At 46.7% G+C, this 9,929-nt stretch overlaps 3 protein-coding genes across 4 annotated transcripts; 2 read left to right on the top strand and 1 right to left on the bottom strand.

Moving 5' to 3' along the window:
* The first annotated feature begins 394 nt into the window (after positions 1-394).
* LOC123135615 (transcription factor IIIA) lies at positions 395-7,158 on the top strand. Of its 2 annotated transcripts, XM_044554764.1 has the most exons (7): positions 395-500; positions 2,858-3,001; positions 3,590-3,730; positions 5,523-5,817; positions 5,981-6,216; positions 6,319-6,462; positions 6,602-7,158. In XM_044554764.1, exons 2-7 carry the CDS (start codon positions 2,858-2,860, stop codon positions 6,791-6,793), a joined length of 1,152 nt encoding a protein of 383 aa, XP_044410699.1. In that variant the 5' UTR covers positions 395-500; the 3' UTR covers positions 6,794-7,158. The 2 variants fall into 2 exon arrangements, with proteins under 2 accessions (XP_044410699.1, XP_044410700.1); XM_044554765.1 differs by lacking the exons at positions 395-500; positions 2,858-3,001 and adding an exon at positions 3,881-4,040.
* LOC123135614 (pentatricopeptide repeat-containing protein At2g22410, mitochondrial-like) lies at positions 400-2,444 on the top strand. The gene is made up of 2 exons (XM_044554763.1): positions 400-500; positions 770-2,444. The coding sequence occupies exon 2, from the start codon at positions 783-785 to the stop codon at positions 2,382-2,384; it is 1,602 nt and encodes a 533-aa protein (XP_044410698.1). The 5' UTR covers positions 400-500; positions 770-782; the 3' UTR covers positions 2,385-2,444.
* A 470-nt stretch (positions 7,159-7,628) lies between the features above and the next one.
* Positions 7,629-8,507, bottom strand: LOC123135616 (protein H2A.6-like). The gene is made up of 2 exons (XM_044554766.1): positions 8,228-8,507; positions 7,629-8,132 (listed from the first exon to the last, which is right to left on the bottom strand). The coding sequence occupies exons 1-2, from the start codon at positions 8,402-8,404 to the stop codon at positions 7,860-7,862; spliced, it is 450 nt and encodes a 149-aa protein (XP_044410701.1). The 5' UTR covers positions 8,405-8,507; the 3' UTR covers positions 7,629-7,859.
* Positions 8,508-9,929: the final 1,422 nt, after the last annotated feature.

The raw sequence follows: 9,929 nt of genomic DNA, 5'->3' as shown, positions 1-9,929 counted from the left end.
GATTGTTGTTTTCATTTAGCTTGTGATTTTACAATTTCTAGGTACGAGCATTGTAGCAAAGAATCAACACAAAGGTGCTCACGAACTTGACGGATCGGCTAGATTTTCGTTCATTTCGAGTGGTTTGAGGAGCGAAATGTTGAAATTGTACCATCCCTCATACCCCTAAACCTTACTTAGCTGGTGATTTCGTTCAGTTTTTTTTTCTTTCTTTCTGAAAACCAGGATGACAACGGCGGGAATATATGTGCAGCTTCCCCGCCGCGTGGGAGGAGGGAGCTCTCCTTTCCAGACGTCGTCAGCCCATCCGCTGCGAAGCCCACTAGGCCCAGGAAGACACCGGCGCGCTAGGGTTTTAAAGAGGCCACCAGCCAGCCTCCATAACAGCCAAGGAAACCACTCCCTCCCTCCCTCCCTCCCTCCGCCGCCGCCTCCCCGCTGCCCACGAGCCAGCGTCATCCCCAGCTCCGTCCCCCACGGCCGCACCCTCCGAGTCCACGGTGAGCACCCGTCCCCGCCCTCCCTCTCGAATCCCCAGCGAACCTCTCCCTCTCCTCGCCATGATTTAGCCCGAACAATCGTCAGCACCGCTGCATTTCATTCCACGAGCTGAAAAATGTCCGGAGCGCGAGCTAGGCCTTCGCCGCGCGCCTAGATTTCTCCTGGCGTTTGTCCAGATCCGCGGCGAGCTGCGGCGATTTGTCGCTGACGGTCGCCAGTAGAGTGGACCGCTTACCAGTTTAGCCAGTAATGTCGGCTCTAATTCCAGGTGGCCGCGGTGGATGAACAGGAGCGTCTGCCATCACCTGCTCGCCCAGTGCAGATCCCTGCGAGAGCTCGAGAGAATCCACGCCCGGGCCCTTGTCAATGGCCTCCATCCCAGTAACCAGTCCATCTCGTGCAAAATCTTCCGGTGCTACGCCGATTTCGGCCGACCCGCCGAGGCGCGCCGGCTGTTCGGCGAGATCCCCTGCCCGGACCTCGTCTCCTTCACCAGCCTCATGTCGCTCCACCTCCAGCTGAGCCAGCACCGCGAGGCCATGTCCGCGTTCTCGCGCGCCGTCGCCTCCGGCCACCGCCCCGATGGCTTTGCGGTCGTCGGCGCCCTCTCGGCGTCCGGCGGGGCTGGCGATCTGCGCGCTGGTTCAGGGGTGCATGGGCTCATTTTCCGTTGCGGGTTGGGCTCTGAGCTGGTCGTCGGCAACGCTCTGGTCGATATGTATTGCCGGTGCGGGAGGTTCGAGGGTGCGCTAGGGGTGTTCGACGAAATGGCGGTGAAAGACGAGGTCACCTGGGGCAGCATGCTGCATGGGTATATGAAGTGTGTTGGTGTGGATGCGGCGCTGTCCTTCTTTGACCGGATGCCGGTGAAGAGCACGGTTTCCTGGACAGCGTTGGTGACTGGCCATGTTCAGGCCAAGCAGCCCATCCGGGCTCTAGAAATTTTTGGTAGGATGGTGCTGGAGGGTCACCGTCCTACTCATGTCACAATTGTAGGTGTACTGTCTGCCTGCGCTGACATTGGCTCTCTAGATCTTGGGCGTGTCATTCATGGGTATGGAAGTAAGTTCAATATCAGCACAAATATTATTGTTAGCAATGCTCTGATGGACATGTATGCAAAGAGTGGAAGTATAGAGATGGCTTTTGCCGTGTTCGAAGAAGTGCCGTTGAAGGACGCATTCACATGGACAACCATGATCTCGAGCTTCACTGTCCAGGGTGATGGGATAAAAGCTCTTGAGCTCTTCGAGGACATGCTAAGGTCTGGGGTTGTTCCAAATAGTGTGACCTTTGTTTCAGTTTTGTCAGCCTGCAGCCATGCTGGGTTAATACAGCAAGGCAGAGAGTTATTTGACAAAATGCGTAGGATCTACAACATTAAACCACAGCTTGAGCACTATGGATGCATTGTTGATTTGTTAGGACGGGGTGGGCTATTAGAGGAAGCAGAAGCCCTGATATATGATATGGATGTGGAACCTGATACTGTTATATGGAGGTCACTTCTTAGTGCATGCCTTGTTCATGGCAATGATAGATTGGCTGAGACTGCCGGGCAGGAAATTATAAAGAGAGAACCAGGGGATGATGGGGTTTATGTGCTTCTTTGGAATATCTATGCCTCATCAGATAGGTGGAAAGAAGCTCTGGATATAAGGAAACAAATGTTGACAAGGAATATCTTCAAAAAACCAGGGTGTAGTTGGATTGAAGTCGATGGTGGTGTCCATGAATTCTTGGTACAGGACAAGGCGCATGATGCTCGAAGGGAAATTTATGACACCTTGGAAGGAATTGATAGGCAGTTAAAGATGGATCTTAGATCATCTGCACTGGAAGAAAACTCATTAATCTGTGTGGATGAGGAACTCTTATTCTAAATATGTATACTGGCCATTTCTTCATTAGTAACTTATATAAGAGATTTTCTGAGTTCCTGAGATAGTCTTGTGTCTTGTCCCAGAATTTTTGGATTTTGTAGCCATATACTGTGATTAATGCACTGTTCATATATTGTTATGCGTTGTCTTGTAATTATGGATGCCTTTTTTCTGTATTATGCTTAAAACTTAAAGGCAATGCCCTGTATTTTTCTGATTGGGGTTTCACATGCTGTAGAGTCATTAACATTCATATTAAGTTATCCACTTTAAAAGTTTGCGATACTTGCATTGGTTGTTGATATATTTGATAAAAGAAGAGTAGATAGGTAGGTGAGTTATGTACATGTTTGCAATCATTTTCAATTTTCTTGTTTTGTTCTGTTTGTATTCGGTACATATGAATGTTTCATCAAGTTGCTTGCTATTTTGTAATAAACACCACTTCTAACTTTCTTGTTCACTACTGTTAGATGTCTTCTGGAAATGGGATCGATGGAGATGAAAAGTCTGAAGAGACGCATAGCAAAGATATTAGACGCATCAAGTGTGATTTTTGCACTGTTGTTAGGTCCAAGATGTATCTCATTCGAGCTCACATGGTTGCTCAGCACAAGGTACACTATTTTACAGATATTTTTGGCACATGGTTAAGATTATATCTTCTTTGTGCTGAAAGGCATTGTGCACCCTTTTTTGGTTTAGTTGATGTATAGGTGTATCTTTTCTCATTTTTGCCCACTTTTATTAATCAAGTTTTCATCAAGTTGTAAATAACTTCACCTTGCACGTAGACCAGGCGAGAACGAAATCTTAGGTGATGTTATAACTTAGAACATAAATACGCCTATCGCAACATTACGACCACTCAACCAGAATCACTGCGATAGCTATGACCCCGATCTGCAGACTTGCATTGTAGTGTAACACTAAGGATGAAAATATAGATGTGAATCATGTATGCCTCATCCTACTTCAAATAGGAAGTCAAATCCAGTGATTTTGTCCGCTCTGTAGATCATAGATAATGGTACTTTATGTGGGTTGCATCAATTAAATCTAACCGTTTCACTTTTATGCTTATGCATTTTATATTCTGTTTTTTTTTACGAATGATGTACTTTCCCTTTATGTTTCCACATACTTTTCGCCCTGTTGAGAAAATGTGTGATATTGATAATACTCTCTCCCAAATTTATCTATAGGATGAGTTAGACGCATCAGAAATCTATAACTCAAATGGTGAAAAGGTTGTTCATGGGGTTGAACACTCATGTGAAGAGTGCGGAGCTTGTTTCCGGAAGCCAGCTCATCTGAAGCAGCACATGCAAAGTCATTCCAAAGAGGTTGGTATTTCTCATGAATGAATAGAATTTGAGACTACTGGACAAGTCAATAACACCGCACAGTTTCCCTGTATTTTCTGCATCCATGAATCTTTCCAGGAAACAAATTGTTCTATTTTATACAATTCGCCAAACACAACTGTTTTGCAGGGTTTAGATAATAGATACTTAACAGCGTGAAGCATTGGATCCCATTACAGAACTCCAAAATGCATGGAGGCACATTTTAATCTTGGTTGGACTAGTAACAGGTTGGGATGACCTCCTGTGAAGCTCCAACAAGATTGCCTCCTTCACGCTTATTCAGGAGGTTTGTCCTTTTTTATACTCGTTTAGTACTGTTTTAATCATTACATAACTCTGATAATCTGCATAATATTTTGTTTGTTTTTGTTTGTACTATGCAAATGCCTGCCGAATTGTTTTTCATCTATTGAGTTGCGTATAAAATATGTTTGAATTTCCTGGCTAGTCTGCAGTTACATAGGCCGTGGAAGCATATATAACTGTTATAATTGGCTTGATGCTGCCTATTAGGGCATTAAAGCATAGGTAACTGAGTTATGATTGGCTTGATGCTGTCCATTGTTCATTGTGATGTTGCATAGTTGTAAAATGGATCCTTCAGGGAATATGGGACGCCATCTATCTCCTATCTTTCTACTGTCCTCTTTCTCTGTTACTTCTTTGGGCTTCATGTTTTGGGGTCCTTAGTTGGAGCAAAGATTGGATCCAAAATCAAGATGCCATCTCAGAAAGCTTGGTCCTTGTTTATTAGGTTCTTTAGCTCGCTATGGTGTGGATACTTCCATCTTTATTTGACAGTTAATAATTGTAAATGTTGTGGATCCTTTGGAGATGAGGGCGGCAATTCCCTTATCTTATCCTGCTATCTCGTGCTGGGTTTCCTTAAGGGAGCTTTGCCATGAGTGAGAGGATCCGATATCAAAATGTCGTCTCAGAAAGCTAGGACCATTCTTCATTGGTTCTCAGCTCGCTATGGTGACAATATTCATATCTTGACTCAACAAATAGCTATTAGGTGTGTTTTGGATTCTTTGGAGATAAGGGTGGCTATACCCTTGTTTTATCCTACTATCTCTTAGTGGGTTTCCTCAATGGAGCTTTGCGAAGAGTGAGAGGATCCGATAACAAAATGTCTTCTCAGAAAGCTAGCACCATTCTTCATTGGTTCTCAGCTCGCTATGGTGACAATACTTGTAATAATAAACTTATAGGTGTTCTTGGATCCTTTTGGAGATGAGGGTGGCAATGCCCTTATCTTATCCTGCTATCTCTTAGTGGGTTTCCTTAAGGGAGCTTTGCCAAGAGTGAGGATCCGATATCAAGATGTCGTCTCAGAAAGCTAGCACCTTCTTCATTGGTTCTCTGCTCGCTATGATGACGATACTCCTCTCTCATTGGACTTTAAGAGAACAAAATATTTTGCTAAACTTGGGTCATTGAATTTGGTCTTTGCTTCATTATTCTTTAACCTATTTTCCTTTTATTACTATAAATGTTTGATTGAAATGACTATGTAGGTTCCTATCTATTATCTTGAAATTTTGAGCATAAATTTGAGTTGAAGGGTTTTATCTTGTAGTCGTTTCATGAGAATCCGATTTTCAGAATATATTGCTCCCTCATTATTTGGATGATATGGGTTTAAGGGTTTGAGATAGGGAAGATTTGCATCAGTATTTTTCTGTTTGGGTGACATGTAATATTTAGCAAACCATAAGTACTGCAACTGTTTGAATTTGGACTTATTTTTCTTGCTTGACTGCAGAGATCCTTCGCCTGCCCACTTGAAGACTGCCCCTTCAGCTATATAAGAAAAGATCACTTGAACCGGCATATGCTTACACATGAGGGCAAGTTGTTTACATGCCCTCTAGAAGGTTGTGGCAAGAGGTTCAGCATCAAGGCGAATATTCAAAGACATGTTAAGGAAATGCATGAGGAAGAACACGAATGCAAAATTGATGACACTAAAAGCAACCAACAGGTTATTTGCCAGGAGGAGGGCTGTAAAAAGGCTTTCAAGTATCCTTCACAGCTGAAGAAACACGAGGAGTCACATGGTATGACCTCAGTGATAAGAATCCATCAGTAGAAAGCTTGTTAAATCAGATTGTGTACCGAAGCACGTTCTTTATTATTTTTTACTGGAGTTCATTCCTTGTTATTCATGACGTGTTTTAAGGGATGTCTTGACCTGATGCATGTTTTGCTATTTTCTGGCAGCCAAATTGGACTATGTGGAAGTAGTCTGTTGTGAGCCTGGCTGCTTGAAGACATTCACAAATGCCAAGTGCCTGAAGGCTCATAACCAGTCTTGCCATCTATATACTCACTGTGATATTTGTGGGGAGAAACACCTGAGGAAGAACATTAAAAGGCATCTACGAGTTCATGACAAAGTGCACTCTACTGAAAGGCTGGAATGCAGTTTTGATGGCTGTGAATGCTCCTTTTCCAACGTAAGACCTTAGATACACTTTCTGATACCTTACTCTTCTTTCAAGTGTGGTTTTATGTACACACACTTTTGTCTTTACTCATGTGTCCCCTTTCCATTGCAGAAATCAAATCTAACCATGCATATGAAGGCGTGCCACGACCAAGTCAGGCCTTTTGAGTGTCGGGTCGCGGGGTGTGGCAAGACATTCCCCTACAAGCATGTCAGGGACAATCACGAGAAGTCGAGTTGTCATGTATATGTAGAGGTGAGTCTTGCTAGCTGATCAGTATGATGGACAAATTCCATAAGTCCTTCGGCCGATGCCTAAAGTCTCGGTAGTATGGTCTACAAATTCTCTTGCTGCCCAAATCAAAGTGAATGACGCCCTACCTAACTTGACGCAGGGCGACTATGAGGAGATGGATGAGCAGCTGCGCTCGCGCCGAGGAGGTGGGCGGAAGAGGGCGGCCGTGACGGTAGAGACGCTGACTCGCAAGAGGGTAACCATCCCCAGCGAGGTCTCATCGCTGGACGACGGGGCGGAGTACATGCGCTGGATGCTCTCCGAGGGGGGTGATTCGAACCATGCCGAGTAGGCGTGTGCTGCTGTCTCTTAGTATGTTGTTGCAGTACGTTTTGGAGGTTGTCAAATGTATAGGGGGTCTCTACGGTGTTGGGGCTCAAGTCGGTGTAGTATGCATGTATGTATGGAGAGTTATGATTTAGTAAGTATATATAGTATTAGCAAGTGAAGCAGTCGTGTTATATATGGGTAAGTAGTAAGTACTCCAGTAGCTTGTTTGGAGCTAGTAGCAGTCCGGGCATTTGAGTCTGTTGTAATGGCCATCTTGAAGCTGTGTTGTAGTTTGGATGGCTTGTTGCTGTTGTGGTGGGAACGAGTTTGCTGAATATACACGTTTTAACCAAGAAACTAAGAATGCTCTAGGAATTTGTTTGTTTACTGAGAAATGTCAGATCAATCTTTCGCTGGGCACGTATATACTGTTTGCGAATCTGAAGTACCAACTTGTGGATTGAAGGCTTGGCCGAGGTTCCTGCCAACGTGCTGACTTCTCCTTCACTCCAGAAGCTCATGCATCCCAAGGTCAAATATCTACATGAAATTTACTGAGTTTGGTTACCACGTATAAGATGGAATGTTACTGTTGATTCATCCAGTTCCCTGCTCCTTGGAAGTAAAACACAATCGGCCTCAACACGGTGGCCCTGTTAATAGGGTGATAAATAACTGCGAACTGAAAGATGACATCTAGGATAAGAAGTTTATCATGGCTGGCTGAAGCTGAGGACCATGCTTCAGTAGGCCAAAAACACATGTGGCAATTTTCAGATCCACAACAAATATTACCGAGGCAAAGACAGGCAACAAAGATCCACAAGATTGATTTCAGCCATTGGTTCACAAGACAATTAAGATTGAAAGGATTGCATCTTTCCTTAGCCATTCCCGCATAGTGAATCGCTGACACAGTGCCATGCCGGCCTTGCTCATCGAGATCTGATGAAAGGGCCACTAAACTAGAGTACAGACTACCACCAGCTTGCAACGCCGCACTACATACAAGATCCAGCTAGCCAAAAGACATGGAATTAAGCAACACGACACGGTCCCTCGGCGTAGCAGGCGAGGCCATGGCGCGGCTACTCCTTGGTGGCGGCGGCCTTCTTCTTGGGGGACTTGGCGGCGGCCTTCTTCTTGGGCGACTTGGCGGTGGCCTCCTTCTCGGCGGCGGCGGCGGACTTCTTGGGCAGCAGCACGGGGTTGATGTTGGGGATCACGCCGCCGTGGGCGATGGTGACGCCGGCCAGCAGCCTGCCGAGCTCCTGGTCGTTGCGGACGGCCAGCAGCAGGTGCCGCGGCACGATGCGCGTCTTCTTGTTGTCCTTGGCCGCGTTGCCGGCCAGCTCCAGGACCTGCGGTTCATCAAACCAAGAACGAAATCAGCCATCCGGCGAACACGAGAGGAAAGGGGACCGGACAAGAAGGCAGGGGAAGGACAGGCGGTTACCTCGGCGGCGAGGTACTCGAGGACGGCGGCGAGGTAGACGGGGGCGCCGGAGCCGACGCGCTGCGCGTAGCGGCCCTTCTTGAGGAAGCGCCCGATGCGGCCGACGGGGAACTGGAGCCCGGCCTTCACGGACCGGGTCACCGCCTTCTTCCTCTCGCCGCCCTTCCTCCCGGCCATCTTGCTTGCTTGCCTGCTTCTCCGGCGACGAGGGCTCTCGAGGTGTGGTGGTGTTGGCGGCGGTGGTGCTGGGTCGGAGGAATGCTCTGAGTTTGGTGGGTTGGGACGGCGGCGAGGGCGCGGGTTTTATAGCGGGCGCGGGGAGCGTCGCGGGCGGGGCGAGGGGGGAGCGATCCGTGGCACTGTCCAACCGACCAATCAGAGCGCAGAGGCTTTTCGCCCTGGCTTGGCGCGTCTTTTTTCGTTTCTTCGTTCCGTTTCTGCGCGTGGGGGGTCAAAATTTGAATCGAGGACCCGCGAAAAAACGCTTTGTAACAATTTTTTTCTCTTCTTTCTTAAAGAAGGCAGATTTATTAATTAAAGTATCAAGCTAACACAGTTCGGTTTTTGCTAAATCTGATTGCCTGGAAATTTCCCCCGTGTCAGTCGTTTTTTGTTGTGCACGAGGCCGAATATGGGGACGACGTGAGGAGCGGCGGTGTCGGCGCCGGAGCCGGGGACGGTGTCCTAGGTGGAGGCCAGGAAGAAATTTCACTGGGGGTGCCGGGGGTCTTCGGGGTTTAGACGGATGGCCAGGGCGGTGGCCTGCAACGACCGCGGGGGAGGGGGTGGGGTTGAGTGGAGGGTGGCGCGGTGAAGCGGTGCATGGTAGCACCCATCGCCCGCGGGTGGTGGAGACCGGCAGTTGGGGTGGGGTAGGTTGTGGGTGTGTGAGAGGAAGAAGAAAGGAAGGAAGAAGATGACAGTGTTGGTCTATTTCAGGCCGTTGGATGAAGATCTAATGGTCCTGATGAAAAGTGACTGATGCAAAACTTCTTTTAGGTGCCTGACTAATACGCACTTTCAGATCCTATGGACAACTACATAGGGCTTCAAGGCTTTGCCTCAGGCCATGGTCTGAGGGGATTCCTCACGCATTGCAATCATATCATAGATGAAAACCATTGTAGATGATATTGATGAAGGATGGATGATTGTATAGAATCTTATAATGTCGCTGTATGCGATGGACCGATTACAAATGTGGCTAACTATGGGGAGAATGGTATGGGTATGGAGATAGAGATGGCGGCGGCTAGGGTTTATGGGAATGGTGGTGGTGATCATGGCGTCTCTCTACTCCTTTTCTGCTTGTTCTGTTGTGAATGGGGCCTCAACCTTTTTATAAAGTGTGTCATACCACCATGAATAGTAAACTCTAAAAAAAATCAAAAAAAATTTGGTGGCAAAGAATGACAAATGTTTTAAGTGCCTGCCAAGTTTCATTAGGGAACGACATTCGTGGGTGTCGCGGCAAAAAATAATCTATTTTGGAGCGATGTTAGGGCATATTTCTCCCTTAGTGGTTTTGGTGATTGATGACAAGGCTTTTGTGGACTAATCGTGTGCATTGAGCATTTCAGATAATCTATCATATGGCACAAAACGATTTGTGCCCCTCAGGGATTTAAAATCAAGACGGTTATTTTGCTGCGTTTCTTTTTCAGTGGATTTGAGTCGTAAGAAAGTCATACTATTAAGAGGG

The sequence above is a fragment of the Triticum aestivum genome, chromosome 6B (genome assembly GCF_018294505.1).
Source record: "Triticum aestivum cultivar Chinese Spring chromosome 6B, IWGSC CS RefSeq v2.1, whole genome shotgun sequence".
NCBI lineage: Eukaryota > Viridiplantae > Streptophyta > Magnoliopsida > Poales > Poaceae > Triticum > Triticum aestivum.
The sequence above is the reverse complement of the archived record's forward strand: the minus strand, read 5'-3'. Positions and strand labels throughout refer to the sequence as shown.

Coding starts and splice junctions, on each gene's coding strand:
- LOC123135614 (XM_044554763.1), top strand. CDS start 783: ATGAACAGGAGCGTCTGCCATCACCTGCTCGCCCAGTGCAGATCCCTG.
- LOC123135615 (XM_044554764.1), top strand. CDS start 2,858: ATGTCTTCTGGAAATGGGATCGATGGAGATGAAAAGTCTGAAGAGACG. Junction 3,731..5,522: donor TGCAAAGTCATTCCAAAGAG/GTTGGTATTTCT, acceptor GCTTGACTGCAG/AGATCCTTCGCCTGCCCACT. Junction 6,463..6,601: donor GTTGTCATGTATATGTAGAG/GTGAGTCTTGCT, acceptor AACTTGACGCAG/GGCGACTATGAGGAGATGGA.
- LOC123135616 (XM_044554766.1), bottom strand. CDS start 8,404: ATGGCCGGGAGGAAGGGCGGCGAGAGGAAGAAGGCGGTGACCCGGTCC. Junction 8,133..8,227: donor TCGAGTACCTCGCCGCCGAG/GTAACCGCCTGT, acceptor GATGAACCGCAG/GTCCTGGAGCTGGCCGGCAA.